Source organism: Convolutriloba macropyga, chromosome 5, assembly GCF_964194025.1.
Source record: "Convolutriloba macropyga chromosome 5, txConMacr16.3, whole genome shotgun sequence".
Classification (NCBI taxonomy): Eukaryota; Metazoa; Xenacoelomorpha; order Acoela; family Convolutidae; genus Convolutriloba; species Convolutriloba macropyga.
This window is the reverse complement of record NC_134472.1, coordinates 795,284-817,987: the sequence shown is the minus strand read 5'-3', so window position 1 is coordinate 817,987 and position 22,704 is coordinate 795,284. Positions and strand designations below refer to the sequence as shown.

The 22,704-nt window shown below is 32.5% G+C and overlaps 1 protein-coding gene across 1 annotated transcript in view; it reads right to left on the bottom strand.

Annotated features, from left to right (window-relative positions):
• The window catches only part of LOC142339683 (uncharacterized), a 102,875-nt gene extending 81,427 nt beyond the window's left edge, over window positions 1–21,448 (bottom strand). The window contains exons 1-4 of the mRNA XM_075389903.1: window positions 21,049–21,448; window positions 16,475–16,727; window positions 5,224–5,412; window positions 2,922–3,088 (exon numbers count right to left, since the gene is read on the bottom strand). Coding sequence (XP_075246018.1) covers window positions 2,922–3,088; window positions 5,224–5,412; window positions 16,475–16,727; window positions 21,049–21,129 — 690 coding nt within the window. The 5' untranslated portion in view covers window positions 21,130–21,448. The remainder of the gene's footprint in view (window positions 1–2,921; window positions 3,089–5,223; window positions 5,413–16,474; window positions 16,728–21,048) is intronic.
• Between the last annotated feature and the right edge of the window lie 1,256 nt (window positions 21,449–22,704).

Genomic DNA, 22,704 nt, shown 5'->3' with positions numbered 1-22,704 from the left:
ATTTCCATAGTCTTGTTCACATTTTTCAAAATTTTCACTTAATTTTTGATCAGTTTTTGAAAAAGAGGAGAAAATTGTTAACGGTATTCTCGTTAGTTTCAAGTTTAATTATAAAAAAGGAACTGGTGAACTATTTGAATCAACTGTTTTGGCTAGAATTCCCCCAAAATTTATGAAAACTCAGCTCTGTTTTTCATAAAAAAATTGCACCAAAAAATGTTATTTGGCAAAATATGTTATTTGGAAACAAATCTTTGCCCAGTTTGACCGCTTGTGCATACGTAAAACGTAAAAACTGCTGACAGTTGTGCATACGTAAAAGCTGCAGTTTCATTTTTCTCAGATATGGGCTTATTATACCTGCCGTTTCCTCCAAAAATTTTCTGGAAACAAATTCGCGGTCCTTCGCTTAGAAGAAAGAAAGCAGAATTTTTTTTAATATATTGTGATTTGCTTTTGCCAAAGAATTATTACTCAATGTCTTATAACAATTGCGTTTTACAATAGACGGGTTGCTATAACAACCCCATTTTTTGTCTCATCGTTGATTTTTGCAATGAATAAAAGTTCATCTCAATTACAAGCAAGTCTGCTCTCATTAAAAATTTCAATTAGTATGAGGTACCATGTTCATATGCAGTCCAAGGAAATAATTTTGTGTTTTTTGAATAAAGCACAAGGTATTTAGGGCTGCGACAAAATTTTTTCCCAAACTATTATTGAGTTTACAGTTTTTGCAGCATTTGATGTTCTTGTGGTCATCCTATGACTGCTACAATTATTCAATAGTCTACTTCGGTTTTGAAGGAGCTGTTAAACAAACTTTCTAATGCTTTCAGTAAATGCATACTAATTTTTTGGTAATATAACTCGATAAGTTTCCAACATTCTTTTTTTATTTTTGATACATTAAACTGTTGGCCAAATGGAATATTTCGGTAACCATTGGAACATTTCTGTGTTTTAGTGGAGAAGCAGCAGGAGCACAATCAAATTTGGTCTCGTTTAGGAATATTTTAATTCAAAAATTGTTCGGATTGTTTTGGGCGCTGTATATAATTTTTGAAACGTTTTGCCGTTTTTGACGTTTCAATTTTAGTTGCTGTTTTTATGTTAGTAAAATGTCAATCTATTCATAGTTTTTTAACGGAATTTTCACGGTTTATATGTAAAACAAATTTATAGAATAATGGTTTTTGGGTTTGCCACTGCAAGCCTAAATCTGTCACTGTTTATATATTCTCAGCAACGAGACAACTCTCAAGTGAATCGCAATGAAAAATTTACTGCTTTCTTAGTTTTAGACAGTGATTTTTGTCGTTGAAATTACGAGTTTTTATAAACTTTTATTTGAAAAAAATTGAAAAGCTCTAATTTTGAGGTTATTTTTTGCTGTCTTGTCCGATCACCAGCGATCACCATAGAGTTGATACATTAATGCGATTTCTAAAATACATTAATGAGGTTGAGAGAAGGCACAATCGATTTTTTAACATGATTTTAGTGAACAGATTTCGATTGTATAGGCTTTGACATCTTTTCCTCGCAAAATTGATTTAACTTTTTGATTTACTGATTTGTTTTTTATGAAGTTATAAATGAAGCTATTGAAATATTGATTTGACAGCTAATGGCATTCATGACTTTGAATTTAATTCTTTTTTGAGATGTGCAAACGTATTTTCTAAGTTTGTCCCATCTTTTGTTTTATGTCTGCTCTTCGAAAATTCTCAATAAGGACAGATCCCATTCCATCTCTGGTGAAGTGCAGGCCATTTGGTTTAGTTTAGTTTGACTTTTTGACTTTTTAACTAGTTTTGACTTTCTCATTGATTTTATTTTAAAAAGATGTTCATCAATTTTTGCTCATAATCAAGGTTTGTTGCTTTTATTTTTTTATTCCTTGTTTTGTCTTTTTTTCTCTATTATGGCAGGTATCATTAGCCCTATAATGTGTTTTTGTTTAATTTGTATATTTGTTTGAGCTGAAAACGGTTTCTTAAATGGGTACCCCATTTATTTTCGAACAATATGTACTTTTTTGAAAGTTTTCCATTTCTTCCCCATTTGTTGAACAATTAAGTAAAAAAGTGTTTGAGCGGGGTGGGAACATTTTGTGCAAACCCACATTTCCAAGCCTCCTTGTTTTCAATAAATTGATCTTCAACCAATTCTCTTTAGCTATTAAAATCTTGGATGTTCGTTTCGTTTTCGGGTCATTAACATAAAATTTTGAAATTTCGGTTTTTTTTTTGTCAGCTAGATATGATTTCATACTTTTTTCCCAAGAGCTCTGGTTTAAACGTTGTTTAATTTCTCTTAAGTTATCCATTTTTCAAGTTGATCACAAAATTCTGACTTCTAGGGTCGCTGTCTATCAGTTAGATTTGATTTGAACACTTTTTTGCAATGAACCTTTTAATCCTACGTTGTTTAGTTTAGCCACTAAAATCGCGTGTGTTAATGTACAAAACTCCATCCTTAGATCAATAAAAGTTTAATTTATTTCCTTTTGACCGTCTGCCAAGTATTGGCCGACATTTTATAGGAGCTCTAAGACTTCATCATAAGTATCATGGTAAAATTTTACTGTCGGTTGATCAAAGCAATTTGAAATAAAAAATGGAGGAAACCTTTTTTCTAAGTAAATTTTTGAGCTACAATCGTTCTTCCAGTTGATACAAATAGATTTCTTTTAGCGAACAGAATGCTATACATGATTGAAAAAATTTCTGGACATATTTGTGTTCTATTAATTATTCACCGCATCATCAAATGGAAATTAAAAAGCGAGCAAAAATAATCTGTAAGATATCTGTGAGAGAACAGTGAAAACTTGAGTTCGATCATGTCAAGGGTATAATTAATTCATTATATGTTTAATTTTTCAATTAACATATACATTTTCTGTTTTTACTTACATCGGGAATCTCCTCCCCTAAATTGACGAGATCCTTGATCTTGTCTCCCAGTTCACTGTCCTCTTTGGCAGCCTCCTTCTCAATTAGATCTCCCAATCTGACAGTAACCATTCCCATGTCATATTCTAACTCACTGAAGTGCGATTCCTTCCCCGATCCCACTGTTCCTATGAAAAGATCTTTCCTCCTTATCATGACAAATCAGTACTGAATCATAGAATTATTCTTGTATTTTTGCTGTACTCAGGCTCTCATCATAAAAATCATGCTCTCAGGCAGTTTCATCGCGAAAAGTTACACCCCAGTGAAACAAAACTTAATACACTTTGCCAAGCATGCAAGATCTTCACAGTTTTGACAAAACCTGGATTATCTTACCAAGATCTTGATAGGCCAAAGATTGCTCTTTTCCTCAATATTATTCTCTTAATTTGCTCTCTTCATGGTTTTTTGCATTTAAACAAACGTTTTTGTCCTCGGATTCTTGAATCCGTTTCTGTTGATCATACATCAACAGAAATGCCTTTCATACCCACAGACAACGGTTTTCGTTTCACATCAACTATTTTATAGTATTGATTTGGGCAAGTTAGGGTCTATGAACAAGCTAGGGTGAAGTAAATTAAAGACGCTTTTCGATATAAAATGAACTGATAAATGTTTTCCTAGATACAGCGAGCAGAGACAGGTCCCAATGCCTATCCATTCGCATGGCAAAGCTTCAATTTAATTCATTCTGTAGACCTGCAGAATTGTTAATTTCAAATGAGTCGATTACATTTTTCATATACTAGAAAACTATTTCTAATTTTTATTTTTTAGTATACTTAGTATTTATACTAGTATATTAATAGCATATATATATATATATATATATATATATATATATATATATATATAGTCTTTTTAGTATATTTAGTATTTATACTGAATTTACTGAGTCTTGTTTTCTTTTTATTTGATGTTGGTATATGTCATTAATGTAATTTTTATGTGATATCATTAAAAAAGATATATGTCATTTTTTTGCATTCAGGTTTTTTTAGTGGGGACTTTCTCGTTGCGGTCTTAGTGGGGGCTTTCTCGGTGGCGGTCTTGTATAAGGTGTGTACTATATACAAACCAAACTAGAATCAATCGAAAATTTTGATATAACGGAAAAAGCGGCTTTTTTGTTGGCTATTAAACTAACGGGGGCTGAATTATCGGACATTCTTGATTATTCTTGTTAATTCTTGATCAATCTTGATAATTCTTGCTTAATTTTATAATTTTGTGTGAATTCTTGCTTTTGGGTGCCATTGAATTTTTAATATTTGGTATGTCTTGCCATGTCATGGTTAATCTTTCATTGAAACCTTGCCAAGATCTGTTTTCTTGACAGTCATGAAAAGATCTTGCAAGTTCGTACATATCTTGATATCATCTCTCCATTTAACATGGAAAGATCTTGGCAAGATTTTCCATGATTGAGTATGCTTCTTATCAAGGCTATCAAATTTCAATTCACAGGGACGCAAAAATTGTGAAAACTGGCAATTAACATAAATCACAGCACACAACATCAGTTATATCTCAGAATTTGTCTTAAGTAATAACTAGTTAAATTCGAGCAGTAAGGTTTTAGACTATATACCTGGAAAATCAAAAATGTGGGCAATGGTTAACTTCACCACCAATATAAATGACGAAATGTTTTTTTCCGTCACATTTGTCAACAGTTAACGTATAGTTTTTTGGACGTGAATAACAATATCGATATATGAGAATTTCGGACAAAGTTATGTCCCTGTTAGCATAATGAATATTGTAGTCCAATTTTTGTAATTGAAAGGTACTAAATTGAATATGACACAAGAAATCTCAAATTAAACTCAACATTTGAAGTTGATGAGATCGCAGAGACGGAATCCTACAAACTTGCAAAATTTGTCATGTTTAATGGATTACGGAAAAATTGTTCGGACACCGCAGTCTCTACATGAAAAAATATAATATCGGTTGGAAATGACAGTTTGAAAGTAAAATGAAGTTCTATTAATTTTTAGTGCACACTTAGACTATTGTAGATTTATCTAGTTTTTTTTGTAGAAAACACAATAGCTGACGAGAAAAGAAGATCCCTTTTACTTTTTCAAGAAACACAAATTTCTTTTTTTGAAAACATCACTTGTTTGAAAATAATTTTACCAAGTAAAGTGAGGGGATCTTCATTTTATTGGAGCAAAGCGTAGCTTTCAAGAAATCGCCAGAATGCATCTGCTTCGCATATGTCGATAGAACGTAATATTAAAAAAGTTACCAATGAAAATGCAGAATTTTGGATCTTCAGTTCGTTTCAGTTGTGTGGGCACAGTGCCAGATAGAATGCCGAGAAGGTTGCTTGAAGTGGCTACAATTGTCGACTCCTCCACCTCCTCCTGCTGTTCTGAGCTCCCATTGGCTGCTTGGTTTCCACCAATGGGAGGCAGAGCTTGATATGGGTTGAGAGCTGAAAGATTTTTTCTAAAATTTACCTATGATTAATCAGTAGGAAACACGACATCTGTAAACATTAACTTGGTTAAAACATCATAACAAGGCGGCTCGTTAATGTGCGTTCTCACATGATTTTCCGACCCGAGCTCATCTACATTTTTGACTTAATTGTCAACCAAATGAAGAAATAACGAAAATAGATATTTGAGTTTAAACAATCGTTACACAACCTATCTGCTAATTGAATTAAATAATGCCATGCCGTATTACAGCGCCAATGAGATCTGACCTTAACGAGACTACGAGACAAAAACAATAAAAAAATAGCAAAAACAAAAATATGACGGCAAAAACTGAATATCTAACTTTAAAAGCAAATAGTAACAACGTCAAAATGCAGTCAAATAAAACCTTAACTACTCCAGCTTAATTTCTACTAACTATACAGCGGACGGAAAGTTTTCTTAATGAGACTATGTTACCAGTAAACATAGAGAACAATCAATGAGGCGAAATTCAAAAACTAATCAATATATTTTAAACCAAGAAATTTCAAAAATCTTAAAAATCATTAGCTTTTAATTAAATAATCCTTGATAAATTAATAAAAAGTTAGTAAAAAACCCAAAAGCCTTGTCCTTGGGTACTGATAGATTAAAAAGGTTGATTTGGGCCACATTTGTAAACAATTGGCATGCGTTACTAAGCGATTTTTCTGACAGAAGAGAAAAAAAAGCGCAAAAAATGACCACTCAAAAAACGTTTACAAAACGCATATTGTCCAAAAAAAGTATTGGTGACAGAAATATCAGAAGATGTGTTATTTTTGGAATACAAGAAGATGGAAAGAACTCTCAATGATGGAAATAAGCAGTTTATGGCTCCCTAAGAAACAAAAACAGGTAAAAACAGAAATTTCAAGAAAAAAATTGAGCGAGAAAAGTGTCGCAGGCATTAAAGAATAAACTTTTCACTAAAAATTTTTCTATGTTCAATTTATTTTTTAAAGGCAATGGGAATGGGAACATAAAACCTTAACTACTCAAACTTAATTTCACCTAACAATACAGCGGATGGAAAGTTTTCTTAATACGACAATGTTACCAGTCAACATAGAGAACGATCAATGAGGCGAACTTCAAAAACTAATCAACATATTTTAAACCAAGAAATTTCAAAAGTCTTAAAAATCATTAGCTTTTAATTAAATAATCCTTGATAAATTACTAAAAAGTTAGTAAAAAACCCAAAAGCCTAGTCCTTGGGTACTGATAGATTAAATAGGTTGATTTGGGCCACATTTGTAAACAATTGGCATGCGTTACTAAGCGATTTTCTGACAGAAGAGAAAAAGAAGCGCAAAAAATGATCACTCAAAAAACATTTACAAAACGCATATTGTCCAAAAAAAAGCATTGGTGACAAAAATATCAGAAGATATGTTATTTTTTGGAATACAAGAAGATGGAAAGAACTCTCAATGATAGAAATAAGCAATTAATGGCTACCTAAGGAACAAAAACAGGTAAAAACAGAAATTTCAAAAAAAATTGAGCGAGAAAAGTGTCGGAGGCATAAAAGAATGGGAATGTAAAATCTTAACTACTCAAATTTAATTTCTCCTAACTATACAGCGGACGGAAAGTTTTCTCAATAAGACCATGTTACCAGTCAACATAGAGAACGATCAATGAGGCGAACTTCAAGAACTAATCAACATATTTTAAACCAAGAAATTTCAAAAGTGTTAAAAATCATTAGCTTTTAATTAAACAATCCTTGATAAATTACTAAAAACTGGTAAAAACCCAAAAAACCTTGTCTTTGGGTGGTTTAAGACTTAGAAACGAACTGAAAAAAGCTTAAAAAATTAGAAACGAATAGAGAAAACACAAACTCTTACTACCATTAAAATCATTCGCTATTATCTATATATTATGTATTTTTATTTCAATTCATTATTCTACTAATTCAGCTGCAGGAATTATACTGAGAGATTAAATAAGTTGATTTGGGCCACATTGTAATTAATTGGCATGCGCTACTACGCAATTTTCGTGACAGAAGAGAAAAAGAAGCGCAAAAAATGACCACTCAAAAAACGTTTACAAAAATGCATATTCTCCAAAAAAAGTATTGGTGACAAAAAGATCAGTATAAATGATTTTTTTTTGGAATACAAGAAGATGGAAAGAACTCTCAATGATAGAAATAAGCAATTTATGGCTTACTAAGGAACACAAACAGGTAAAAACAGAAATTTCAAGAAAAAAATTGAGCGAGAAAAGTGTCGAAGGCATTAAAGAATGAACTTTTCTCTAAAACTTTTCTTTGTTCAATTTATTTTTTAAAAGCAATGGGAATGGGAATATAAAACCTTAACAACTCAAACTTAATTTCTCCTAACAATACAGCGGACCGAAAGTTTTCTTAATAAGACTATGTTACCAGTCAACATAGAGAACGATCAATGAGGCGAACTTAAAAAACTAATTAACATATTTTAAACCAAGAAATAATAAAAGTCTGAAAAATCATTAGTTTTTATTTAAATGATCTTTGATAAATTACTAAAAAGTTAGTAAAAAACCAAAAAGCCTTGTCTTTGGGTACTGAGAGATTAAATAAATTGATTTGGGCCACATTCGTAAACAATTGGCATGCGTTACTAAGCAATTTTTTTGACAGAGAAGAAAAAAAGCGCAAAAAAGACAACTCAAAAAACGTTTACAAAAACGCATATTGTCCAAAAAAAGTATTGGTGACAAAAATATCAGTAGATATGTTATTTTTTGGAATACAAGAAGATGGAAAGAACTTTCAATGATAGAAATAAGCAATTTATGGCTACCTAAGGAACAAAAACAGGCAAAAACAGAAATTTTAAGAAAAAATTTGAGCGAGAAAAGTGTCGAAGGCATTAAAGAATGAACTTTTACTAAACACTTTTCTATGTTTATTTTATTTTTTAAATGCAATGGGAATGGGAATGTGAAACCTTAACTACTCAAATTTAATTTCTCCTAACTATACAGCGGACGGAAAGTTTTCTCAATAAGACCATGTTACCAGTCAACATAGAGAACGAACAATGAGGCGAACTTCAAGAACTAATCAACATATTTTAAACCAAGAAATTTCAAAAGTCTTAAAAATCATTAGCTTTTAATTAAATAATCCTTGATAAATTACTAAAAACTGGTAAAAAAAACCAAAAAGCCTGTCTTTGGGTACTGAGAGATTAAATAAGTTGATTTGGGCCACATTCGTAAACAATTGGCATGCTCTACTACGCGATTTTTCTGACAGAAGAGAAAAAGAAGCGCAAAAAAATGACCACTCAAAAAACGTTCACAAAAATGCATATTCTCCAAAAAAGGTATTGGTGACAAAAAAATCAGTACATATATTTTTTTTGGAATACAAGAAGATGGAAAGAACTCTCAATGATAGAAATAAGCAATTTATGGCTACCTAAGGAACACAAACAGGTAAAAACAGAAATTTCAAGAAAAAAATTGAGCGAGAAAAGTGTCGAAGGCATTAAAGAATGAACTTTTCACTAAAATCTTTTCTATGTTCAATTTATTTTTTAAAGGCAATGGGAATGGGAATATAAAACCTTAACTACACAAACTTAATTTCTCCTAACAATACAGCGGACGGAAAGTTTTCTTAATAAGACTATGTTACCAGTCAACATAGAGAACGATCAATGAGGCGAACTTCAAAAACTAATCAACATATTTTAAACCAAGAAATAATAAAAGTCTGAAAAATCATTAGTTTTTAAATAAATGATCTTTGATAAATTACTAAAAAGTTAGTAAAAAACCAAAAAGCCTTGTCTTTGGGTACTGAGAGATTAAATAAATTGATTTGGGCCACATTTGTAAACAGTTGGCATGCGTTACTAAGCAATTTTTTTGACAGAGGAGAAAAGGAAGCGCAAAAAATGACCACTCAAAAAACGTTTACAAAAACGCATAATGTCCAAAAAAAGTATTGGTGACAAAAATATCAGTAGATATGTGATTTTTTGGAATACAAGAAGATTGAAAGAACTTTCAATGTTAGAAATAAGCAAATTATGGCTACCTAAGGAACAAAAACAGGCAAAAACAGAAACTTTGAGAAAAAATTTGAGCGAGAAAAGTGTCGAAGGCATTAAAGAATGAACTTTTACCAAAAACTTTTCAATGTTCAATTTATTTTTTAAAAGCAATTGGAACGGGAATATAAAACCTTAACTACTCAAACTTAATTTCTCGTAACTATACAATGAACGGAAAGTGTTCTTAATGAGACTTTATTACCAGTCAACATAGAGAACGATCAATGAGGCGAAATTCAAAAACTAATCAACAGATCTTAAACCAAGAAACTTCAAAAGTCTTAAAAATCATTAGCTTTTAATTAAATACTCCTTGATAAATTACTAAAAAGTTAGTAAAAAACCAAAAAACCTTGTCTTTGGGTAGTTTAAGACTTAGAAACGAACTGAAAAAAGCTTAAAAAATTAGAAACGAATAGAGAAAACACAAACTCTTACTACCATTAAAATCATTCGCTATTATCTATATATTATGTATTTTTATTTCAATTCTTTATTCTACTAATTCAGCTGCAGGAATTATACTGAGAGATTAAATAAGTTGATTTGGGCCACATTGTAATTAATTGGCATGCGCTACTACGCAATTTTTGTGACAGAAGAGAAAAAGAAGCGCAAAAAATGACCACTTAAAAAAAGTTTTACAAAAACGCATATTGTCCAAAAAAAGTATTGGTGACAAAAATATCAGTCCATATAACATTTTTGGAAAACAAGAAGATAGAAAGCGCTCTCAATGAGGGAAATAGGCAATTTATGGCTACCTAAGGAACAAAAACAGGCAAAAACAGAAATTTCAAGAAAATTGAGCGAGAAAAGTGTCGGAGGCGTTAAAGAATGATTTTTTCACTAAAAACTTTCTATGTTCAATTTATTTTTTAAAAGCAATGGGAATTGGATTCATCTTTTTTATCAATATAGTTTCAAAAAATCAAATATGAAAAAATACATTAGAACCACGCCATTTTTGAGAAAACTCGTAGTATCAACGCTATTATTTTTAATAGCTTTCAACGGAATCCACTAAATACGCTAAATTATGCCTTCATGGGACAAGAAGTTTGTTTGCCAATCTTATGTGGTCAGTAAGTTCTTACAACAATTTATTGAAGATGAAAACAACAACAAAGACTGGCAATAACCAAAAATTAAATAGAAAAAAGCCAGAAGAAAGTGTTGAAGCAATTTAAATCATAAGTTTTTCTCTGAAAGCAATTGGAACGGGAATATAAAACCTTAGCTATTCAAACTTAATTTCTCGTAATTATACAATGAACGGAAAGTGTTCTTAATGAGACTTTGTTACCAGTCAACATAGAGAACGATCAATGAGGCGAAATTCAAAAACTAATCAACAGATCTTAAACCAAGAAACTTCAAAAGTCTTAAAAATCATTAGCTTTTAATTAAATACTCCTTGATAAATTACTAAAAAATTAGTAAAAACCCAAAAAACCTTGTCTTTGGGTGGTTTAAGACTTAGAAACGAACTGAAAAAAGCTTAAAAAATTAGAAACGAATAGAGAAAACACAAACTCTTACTACCATTAAAATCATTCGCTATTATCTATATATTATGTATTTTTATTTCAATTCATTATTCTACTAATTCAGCTGCAGGAATTATACTGAGAGATTAAATAAGTTGATTTGGGCCACATTGTAATTAATTGGCATGCGCTACTACGCAATTTTCGTGACAGAAGAGAAAAAGAAGCGCAAAAAATGACCACTCAAAAAAAGTTTTACAAAAACGCATATTGTCCAAAAAAAAGTATTGGTGACAAAAATATCAGTCCATGTAACATTTTTGGAAAACAAGAAGATAGAAAGCGCTCTCAATGAAGAAAATAAGCAATTTATGGCTACCTAAGGAACAAAAACAGGCAAAAACAGAAATTTCAAGAAATTTGAGCGAGAAAAGTGTCGGAGGCATTAAAGAATGATTTTTTCACTAAAAACTTTTCTATGTTCAATTTCTTTTTTAAAAGCAATGGGAATGGGATTCATCTTTTTTATCAATATAGTTTCAAAAAATCAAATATGAACAAATATATTAGAACCACGCCATTTTTGAGAAAACTCGTAGTATCAACGCTATTATTTTTAATAGCTTTCAACGGAATCCACTAAATACGCTAAATTATGCCTTCATGGGACAAGAAGTTTGTTTGCCAATCTTATTTGGTCAGTAAGTTCTTACAACAAATTATTGAAGATGAAAACAACAACAAAGACTGGCAATAACCAAAAATTAAATAGAAAAGTGCCAGAAGAAAGTGCTGAAGCAATTTAAATCATAAGTTTTTCTCTGAAAACTTTACAATTTATCTGTTGAACATCTTCACTAAACCAATAAAAACCATTAGTATTAGGATAAAGTGATAAGATTTCAAAAGGATCCAAAACTAAGAAAAAGTACCCGAAAATTTAAAAAAGTATTTGAAACTTAGTGGCATTGAAGTTATAAACTAATAGGTAGAAGATGAAAACGCTATTCAGATTAAATTTGGCTGCACTAGAAATAAAAAGGGATTATTTAAGTACTAAGACTGACTGACAGTCCAAGAAAAAAACATTAGGATCGGTTACTGTTCAAAAATTTATCGAAAAATTTTTTTTTCTACTCTTAACAGCCAATAAATTCAAAAGCTTTTATCGGAGGCCAATCACTTCGCTCAGAAATAACATGACGGAACTAAGAAGATGTTGGTCACGCATAGATAATCAATAAGAGATCACAATAATTATTAAGACTATGAAAACAACAACAAAAACAGGTGAAAACCAAAATTCAGTAGAAAAGTGCGAGACGAAAATTTCGGAACCATTTAAACCATAAGCATTTCTCCGAAAAGTTTATCTATGATCATCTGAATGTATTTTCCAAGCCAACGGGATCAGAAAAAAAAATTGGATAAGGTTTATAATATTTGGATAATGCGATGAGAGTTTAAAAGCAACCAATAATATGGAAACATCTGAATTTTTTTTTAATTTTGGATTCTTGTGTGATTGAAGTCATTTAATCAATAGTTAGAGGATAAAACTGCCAACGAAATTTATTTTAGCTACAGTAAAAAGCATGTGGGTTTTGTCAATATGAGACTGACAAACAGTTCACAAAAATTTTAGGATTGGTCAAGGTTCAAACAAATTTTCGTAAAATTATTTTTAAATTCTTAACAGCCATTAAACTCAAAAAATTTCAACAAAGTCAATGAATACGCTCAAATATGCTTCAATAGGAGTATGAGGACGCTATGCATAGATGATTAATAAGACATCACAACAAGTCCTATGGCTATGAAAACAACAACAAAATCAGGCAAAAACCAAAAAAATCTCTAGAGAAATGCGAGAAGAAAAGGTCGAGGTCATCTGAAACCATAAACTTTTCTGTGAAAAATTTATATGTGACCTACTGAACGTTTTCTCAACAAGCCCATAGGAGCTGTCAATTGCAGGATAATGTGATAAGATTTCAAAAGTAACCAATAATATGGAAATATCCAAAAAAAAATTTTAAACTTTTTGAAATCTTGTGTCATTGAAGTCATTTTACTTAAGAAAATTTAGAAGATAAAACAGCCAGCTAGATCAAAATTGGTTACAATAGGACGGATGAGGGTGCTGTCATCACAGAGAATGACTTACAGTTCACAATAATAAGTTTATGATTGGTTAATGTTCGTAAAAAATTAAATGTCTTAACAGCCATTAGTTGTCCATTCAAAGCACTAGATATACTCGCTTAAATCTCATTACGGAAAAAATTGCACTGTTAGTCAATGAAATCATGCCATAAGACTCCGAAAAATTAGTAAGACCTCAAATAGAAATTCAAAAGTTCATTAAAAATTACAAAAACTCAGAATCGAAGAAAAAAAAACGCAAGCGATTCCTTGAAAACAAATATTTTTGTTCATTGCGCTTCATTATAATGTAAATTAGGTTTTTTATTGACAAAAGTTTGATATGAAAGATGACAAGTCTGTAGAGGATTTTAAAAAAGAAGAAATGTTTTATTAAAAAAAAGAGCTCTCAGATAGATTTCGAATTTTTTTTGATATTGAAGCTCCCTATGAGACCAGAACTAGTCTTTTTTATCTTCTTTAGTCTGTTAGAAACACAAAATTAGTTCATTTTTCGGCAAGAAGTTTAAGTTTGAAATATTATTTTTTTGGAAAATATCTTAATTAAAAGAAAAATCACACTAAAAGTGAACAAATATCCCGCTATCACACAAAACTTCAATCCTCGATAACTCCACGAAAAAAAACCGAAAATCAAAAAAAAAGTTTTTAATTTCAAATTCTACGCTGGACCAGCTTTTTAATGATGCCGCTCACATTTCTCTGCGATGAATAGATCTATCGATCGGCCAAAATTGACTGAACAAAAAAAACCCATTTGAGTATATAGTTCCTCCCCCAACAAGTGGGGTCGGAACAACTAGGGTCATAAACAGATCAACAGTTTATTGAGTTGCATATAAGCACTCCACCTCGTTTGGTTTTAGCCAAAATTATCTATAAAAGCTTGGTGAGCAGTTATGCTTCAGCGCTCTGCTATGATACCAATTGTCATAAACAAAAAAAATATAATCAAGCATTATGCAAATCACGTGTCACCTTTGTTCAGATCTATTTCTCACTTTTACTGCAGAAGTTTGAAAATTGAACTTGATATTGTTTGATAGTCCTCCTTTTTAACGTCACCCGTAAGTGTAACGTGAAACAGCTGACTGGGAAATTAAGCAAAAAGTTTTATATTGAATCCCGTATTTTTCAGGAGACATTGAAACAACCTCATCTGATGAAATCAGGAAGACTCTAAACTTAAAACATTAAAGCTCAAAAGGAATTGACAATTCTTCTATAAAAATTTGAGTAACTTATCTTCATAAAGATACTGTGCAACCTAAAGCTCAAACCGTGGCTAGAAGAAAAATGTTATAATAAAATAAAGTGTTTAGTTAGTTTTTTGTTCATCTCAATTAAGAGCGGACACAACCTAAAAATGCTTGATTTGACATTTCACATGGGACTTAACTAATTTTGTATGCCTACAGTTGAAAAAAAAACTGAATTTTAATGGAAGTTTACTGCTTTTTTGCTTACCATCGGACATCAAGATTTACACAGAACTTTTTGTTAAAACTAAGATGGAAAAATTCAAAAGAAATCAGTGCTTAAATTTTTAACAACAGGTCAATTGAATAATTTTGAAAAAAAAACATAAACAGTCGTCATGAAATAGAAATCTGGTGAAAAGCATTTTTTGGCTTCTCACTCATCAATGACAAGGAAAACTTTAACACGACCTTTCAACGTTTACAAAGCTGTCCGAATATTAAGTTTTAGCGGTTAATTTTGTTATATGGTTGATCGGCTATACTGTAGATTACTGTTTCGTTACTTGGTACTCAATAAGCTTCAGAAATTAATCGTCCAAGTCTGCTGAATAACAAACTTTTTGCTTAAAGTAATCAAATTTCAACAATCTATTGAACAATTTTTTTTGAGTTTCGTTAACAGCTCAGACAATAAAACAAATCAGGGAAATCCCGAACCCACAAGATTCAACCTTTGCTGTGGAATATTTCAGGATTATTGAGTTAAAAAACAATTTTTTATTCCCAGATAATCCTAATGAGAACCTAGCGCTTCAACTCCGTAATTCAATTAAAGCTGACAATTGGATTAAATAACATCAATGGGAAACGAGGCGCTGTTTCGTTGAAGCGGGCACAAAAAAGTGCCCGCGTTTTTTGTATAAAATACCATTATTAGAAATTTTGTTCCTCAGCTGTCCCTGTTTTCCACCGCTTAAGAATCATTACAGTGCGATAGTAGAGGAGTGTGGTTCGTATTTAGTCGTTTAAAAACAGCGTCAATTGTTCAATTTTTCGCTCATCAACTGAAACCATGAGACCCTTCGATCGTCGCCGTAATTCCATTTGAATTATATTATCCTCACTTATCGCTGTCTTCGATCAACCAAACAAGTATACCTTCGAACAGCTCCAAAAGTATCATGGTATCTCGAGCAGCTTTTAAGTTATAATATCTATATCAAAACTAATCTCTCAGTCTTGGTGTAGCAGAATTTTGTTCAACCTCATTGTTTAAATTTTTTCGTGGGTTCAGAGTTTTGACGTTGATAATTGTCAAAAAAGAAAAAGGACGACATTTCTACAACACACTAATTGTGTTTAGAGATGCTAAGTGTAGTTGGGTTACCAGACAGGGTTTGTTCATTTCTTAGAACTTCTATTTTCCCAATCTAAGAAACTGGAAAAAGTCATGACAAAAAGTTATAACCTTTCAGTTATCTTCCGTACAATGTCGATACGCTTCCCATGCGAGAAGTTAAGCGACTCTGCTGTGTTAGTTTTTGAGTTAGTTTTGCGTTAAAAGTTTTTTTTCCTGGTCTCATGATTTGACTTCTGAGTTTCATGATTTAGAAAAAAAATCACATAGCAGAGTTAGTTTTTGAGGAAAATTTTATGAAAAAAACAACACTTGTGAAAAATTAGACACCTTTTACAGTACATTTTGGAAAAATCCTAATAATCATCTCTTGATTTTCAAATTATTTGAACATTGAAGTACAACTAAACTTTATTATTAAAAGTTTGCGATAGACATCTATATGCTTTTGGGGTCCCAAATTTCAATTAACTGCAGACGCAGGTATTGTCAAATTAAAAATCAATTGTGAAGTTCAATATCTCTATTTTTCCCATAAGTATCTTTCCACATTAAAAGCAAAATTCAGAGGTTTTTTTCTTGTCGTTTTTCGAACAAACTGTTCAGACTTTAAAAACAATTCGCAAAAAGTGAACTTGATAACTTGACTATCATGAAGCTTAAATTACTACAATTTATTTCATAGACGCCGTTTTTTCCACTTATGAGATCAGATCGGTCATTTTTTGTTTAAAAAAAATGCTCACCTGGATTATTGGATGGGGCACTGTGGTCAGTGTGGGGGTGTCTGTTGTCATCTGCCTCTTGGGTGAGACTGTGCTGTGTGATGAAACTCGTCTCTCTGGGGGTGGCTGTAATTGGGGGTAGGGGGTCCCTTTTGAGTGCGAATGTGTCCCACATAATGTTTTCAACACCAGCTTCCTTTGATTTGTTGATGCACTCTTCCAGGTAGCCCAGGGGGTCCTCTGGCCGAGAGTACATCAGACCAGTTAACATGCTCTGCAATGTGAACAAATCAATACACAGAATCTCTTCATTCAAATTAGGATGAAAAAAATTTTAAACAGATAAAGGAACAATATTAATAATGGCAAATTGTTGGTAAATAAATGGTCCCTAGACTCGAGAAACGGTACCATTTTGAAAACTACAAAGTACAAATACATCAGAAAAAATTGTCGCTACAAGACACTAAAATGTAACCATAATCCTAACAATTAGGTATTTACTCAGCTATATATACACACAACCACACTCGACCGCAAAGTGGTGTAAAAAAACATGCCCGACCGAAATTGCCGAATATCTTTTTCTCAACCCTTATGATCTCTTGCATATTCTGAGATGCACAGAATTGGGTTGAACTGAAGTCAAATTATGAGACCAGGAAACAACTTTTAACGCAACAACCTTTCCGACGAAATCAAAACGCATTCAAATTGAGTTTTTATCAACAACAGTTAAATTTGTTTTCCACAGTAAAAACTTTCCGCAGAAAATTATCAGTTCTTTGTCAATCACCTAAACAAAAAAGGGAAAAATTTTAACGCTAATTTACTAAAATCTGTGATTTTTCTTCTACTGTTAAACTGTTTTTTTCGGAGCTGGGGTTTCATTCTCTTATAACATTATTTGTTACTAATCCACTTCTCCTCTGAAGCTCCTAAAAAATTGAAAATCGGGATTTATCGATTTTTAACATGAGTGAAGAAAATCATGTGAAAAAATACAATCTACCTGCATTTTTTTACTTTGTTCTGTTTGCTTTTTTGTTTCTCGAATATTATTTTCAGTTAAACGAAAACAGTATCCTGTTTTTTGTATTGATTTTGAAAACCTATTTTCTCACGGGTAAACTCCTCAAAATAAAACAAAGATCTTGTTCAATATTTGTGGATATAAGCACCACTTCCCAAACAAGCAATTGTTGAATATCATTCATTGTTTAATTGATATAAGCATTATAATTCAATTCTGCTACTATCTCAAAAAAGGGAGATACTTTGTTTTTTGATAGATTTGGACTAACTTCTCAGCAAAAAATCTGTTTTGATCAATTGAACTTTTCAAGAATTTCATCGTGAATTTCTGGTGGCTATTTTGTTTTAAGAGGTTCCATTGTGCCAAATAAAAAAAGTTTTGTGAAAATTGTGAAATTTAAAAAAAAAACAATAATTTGGAATCTGCCACGAACACTTCCTACAGAAAACCGTACAAATATTCAAAGGAAATTATTTGACACTGAAAACAATTTGAACGAATACACAACGCAATATGTTCATGAAACAGCAAAGGAAAAAAGATCCGAATCAATTTTGATTCTTCTAAAAATAAAACCGAAATTATTTTAGTAAATTTTCTGTCTCTTTTGTTATCCGCCAAAATATTAGGTTTTAGCTCAACTGGCATCATTTGATAGTTTCATGCCTGAAGTTACATTTTGAATTAAATTGTGAAAAAAAACTTTCGAAATTATTTTTCCGAGCAAGCCTTCTGAAACTCCATGTAAATGACTTTCTTGTAAAAGCAAGAGCGCAAGAGTTATTTTGGTTCTCTTTCTCAACTTGACCTTTACAGTCCACTTCAAGAGTAAAAATATAGTAGGTTTTCCTCAATCATAGGTTTTAACGAGGTGTGCAGAATTGTAGTTATAAAAATTTGATCGAATAATAAACTTTCTGTCATCAACTCATCAGTCTAGCTCAATCGCTCTTCGTTTTTGTGTCTTTTGCGTTTTTTCCGGTATCAAACTTGCAAAAAAAATCAATAAAGTACCTACTTAATTGCATCCTACTCGACTTATTACATCAAGGATGATTTCTGATGACCATTTTGTTTTAAGGGGTTCCATCGCGCCAAAGAAGAAAAATTTGTAAAATGTGTGAAATTTACAAAATGTAATGAATTGGAATCTACCAAGAACATATTCAACAGAGCACCATACAAATAGTCAAATGAAATGAATTGGCACTAAAAGCATTTTGAAACATTACAGAACACAATATGTTAACGAAACAGCACAGGAAGAAAGATCCTACTCAATTTTGATTCTTCTAATCATAAAACCGTAATTATTTTCATAATATTTTTTTATCTCTTTTGTTATCCTCCAAAAATTATGTTTCTATTCAATGAATCTAAAATATAAGGTTTCTATTCTAATCAATAATCTATGCTAAGATAAAGCGTACTCCGGATTATTAAATACAGAAACTAAATATGTCCACATATATTGACTCAACTTTGTCTTGCATGCTTAGCCAAATTTGTTGCTTTAATAAAATAAATGTTTGAGGAAATTTATAATGCTCGGCCTCCTACTTAAATTTTAACATCAGTCAAGCAAAATCTTGAAAAGTTCTGTAAAGTGGTGTAATTTTTCAAGAGTTTTACATTTTCTACGTTGAGTGATGAGTTTCTCTGTGACAAATAGCAGAACAAAAAAAACCACAAGCTGATATATATATAACATTTTCATGACTTTTTTGTAGATTTTTTGTTACTGTTTGTGTGCGAACTGATTTTTTTATAATCCACTGGACTAATAATGCATAAAAATTAAGAGTTCTTTTTCGAAAACAGTTCACGATTCAGAGTGGACTAAAATAATCAAGTAGGGTAAAAAATAATTGTTTTTTTTTTGGTATCGATATTTCACATGAGTCATTGCCTGAATCTAACAAAAAAGGACTAACTGCACAACTATGTCTTAAAAATTATTATACGATTTGGAAATAGCTTTGACTCAGTTTTAGTTTCGCGGGCTGCAACGAAAATTGAAAGTTACACTTCTTTGTCTGTTGCGATGAACAACTGTCACATTTGCGTGGTCTAAAAACTATTCAATCAGGAGGAAAACTTATAAGAGTTTGTAAGATGTTTTGGTATAAGGTTTGAATATTCTATTTTGTTTTTTGGCACTGACTGATGGCAGGACAGAAACTTTGCTGCGACTTCAGAGGATTCAGCTCATATCTTCTATACTCTTCTCATGTTGCCTCAGTCTCTACACCTGGCTCTCTGGTGTCCCTTTCTCCCCTGCGCTATTGACACCGGCAACTCTTATAGTGTATTTCAATTTTATACTTATGAACCGTCTCGTAAGAAATGCTTTCCAAAGCAAGGAAATAAGTTAAAATTATGTAAGAAGTATGCTGTAAATTTGTGAATGTGCTGCATCTGTTTAACTGTCGTACTGTTGTGTAAAAATTTTGAGTTGAAATATGTCTGACAATTTCTGGTTATTCAGGCCATTTAGGCGCATTCAGGGCATTTCTTACGAATGAATGAGCTGAAATGGCCCTGACACCTCGACTCGAGATAGCATCCTATACAGACCACTAAAGAGTAGTCAGAAAGCGAAACAACTCTGCTGCTCAAAAAAGTAGTCTGAAAATTAGATAACGATACAAACAAAGAGAGCGTTCAAGTTCACTCGGCCTAATGCTGGCTCAGTGAAACAATGCAAAAACCAGTTTTATCAATATGAAAAATTTCATAGCATCCCAAGACGAGAATCCCAGAATCCCAAGATGAGGTCCTCGACACAAAATAGATATGGCCAGACGCACTTAGGTCGCGGACCGGGTGGTTCAGCCCGAACAGACCCAAATTCAGGTAGGGTCCAGACCGATCAGACTTTGGTCACCCTGGACCAGACCGAACAGACCCAATGCCGACACTGGGCCAGACCAAACGGAGGCAACAGACCCAATTCAGGTATGGGCCAGACAGAACAGACCAATGACGGAGTATGAGCCTGACAGAACAGACTCATTTCATGTATGAGCCAGACGTAGCAGCGCAACCGAGCATTTGTCCAGAATATGAGCTCGGTCGCACAGGACCCCTTGTCCGCGAACCAGGTCCATCTGGTCCATACCTGTCTTGGGTTGAGTACTTCATTCTGGAATACGGCAAAGAAATCCAAATACATTATTCACCCACACTTGAACTCTTGCCAGATTTAGTAACGTCAATAACGCAAAATAACATTGGGTCGCTCTAATTGCATTTTCCACTTGCCGCTATGAGGTTTTTCAGGCAGGTGGGTCTGGACTATTGAGGTCGGTATAACATTTATCATGAGCTTCTTCTGCACGATTTTTTTAAACCAGATTTCCTCGGTTGCGCGTTTCATAAAAGATCATGCCTATTAAATAACACTCGCGTACCTCTTTTGTCAAGTATTTTAAAACTCCTGAAGTTGCTGGCTTCAATATAGTTGGCATCAGCACTGAGTTGCTGAAAAACAATTACGAAATCTCTCGTTTTTTATCTGACAACTAGGACGTTATTTCAGCTATCTGGTAGAACTTACCTCAAAAAGCTGGGGAATTTCTTTCTCTGCCAAATAGCTCTTGGCTTCGGAGTCAGTTGTGGTGGATTTCAACGGATCCATCGTACCTCAGACCCTATATGTTCTGTTATAACTAAAAGAGTAAACAAAATTATAAACAGAAGATTAATTTTTGATTAAGTCGGAAGAATATAGATGCTATCAAAGTTGGCCTTAATAACTTCAAAAATTTTTGAAATTTAAATTTGTAATTAATTGACTATATTTTGTTTGATGCTTTCAACTAAAATACATCAATGGTCTTGTTTTTAGTCGTCACAATAAAAAACAAATGTAATCTAAAGCATTATATCAAGAAATTAGCTGAAACTTCACGAAGTTCGCGACGTGTTAAATGTTTGTGCGTTTTTCATTGTACAATAAACGATATACTATCAAAATATTGGTGCACTGTGTAGCGTATAAATTTAGATTTGAAGCACGTGCTTGTTAAATCGTATCGCGGCATAGTATATATAGAGATGAACACGCTCAATTATGAATTTGATTCAAAATTCTCAAAAAAAAATCACTTTTGACTGGATGGATTTTTCCAACGAAGGCTGGAGGAGGATTAAAAAAGCATTAGCAAAGATTGAATGAGATGGTATTGAAAAACGTTTAGTAGAGCTTTAGTATTTGTGTTATTGATGTTAATGATGTTATTTTTGAAGGGAGTTTATACAGACACGTGAACTATATGTTCGCCTTTACGCACCTGTTCATTTATAAATTGTGTCCGTTTGATAACTGATACGTGGTTGAACTCTTTAGAGGTTGGGCGGACTAATCAATTTTTCGATCTATTCTTTTTGCCCCCCCCCCACGCACTGTTTTTTTGCCCTGCGTGGGGGGGGGGCAGAATATGCTGTTATATTGCAATTTAGGTGCTGTTATATAGCACGCTATCATGTAAAAAAATAGCACGTGAGAATGGGCGTGGGGGCGTAAAAGTAGTTATATGCCCACTAAGCGGGGGGGGGGGGGGGAGTTGACATACATTACCGCTCACATGATATGACTAGTCAATAATGTGCCATCGTCAGGCAAAACCCTGATCATGATTAGGCGATGGGCAGACATTGAAAAAGTTTTCCTTGACTGGGCAAGTTTTGTGATGCTGTTGCAGTTGTAAACTTATTATTATAACCAAAAGGTTGAATAGTTCCATGTTATTTTAAGACTTGGGTTATATAGTACTGTTTGAAAATTAAATATGAAGTGATAGTAACTCTTGTTTGTTTGTTCTTGTTATCTTGTCATAGCTAGAAGTAGGATATGCAGTTTCAATCTTTTGTTTATCAAATAATTCTAATATTGATTTCTCTAAAAAAATTTAAAAAAGTTATAATTAAAATTTAATTTCACTGCTACATTTTGGCAGCGAGAGGATGTTCTGGAAATGATGTACATTTTTGATAACTTTGGGAACACAGCATTTGGTTTTCTGGAATTCCACTATAGCCCTGGTATGTTTAGTTTGTGGGGGTTTCTGACTCTGAACTGAGTGATCCGGTTGATACGGAATGGCCTGCAGTGGATGTCTCGATTGCTTCTGGTGCTCGGGTGCTTCTAAATCCGTACTAGATATAGTCAGTCCCATAAAGTTGCAACGCTATCGAACGTTTCAAAGGTCAA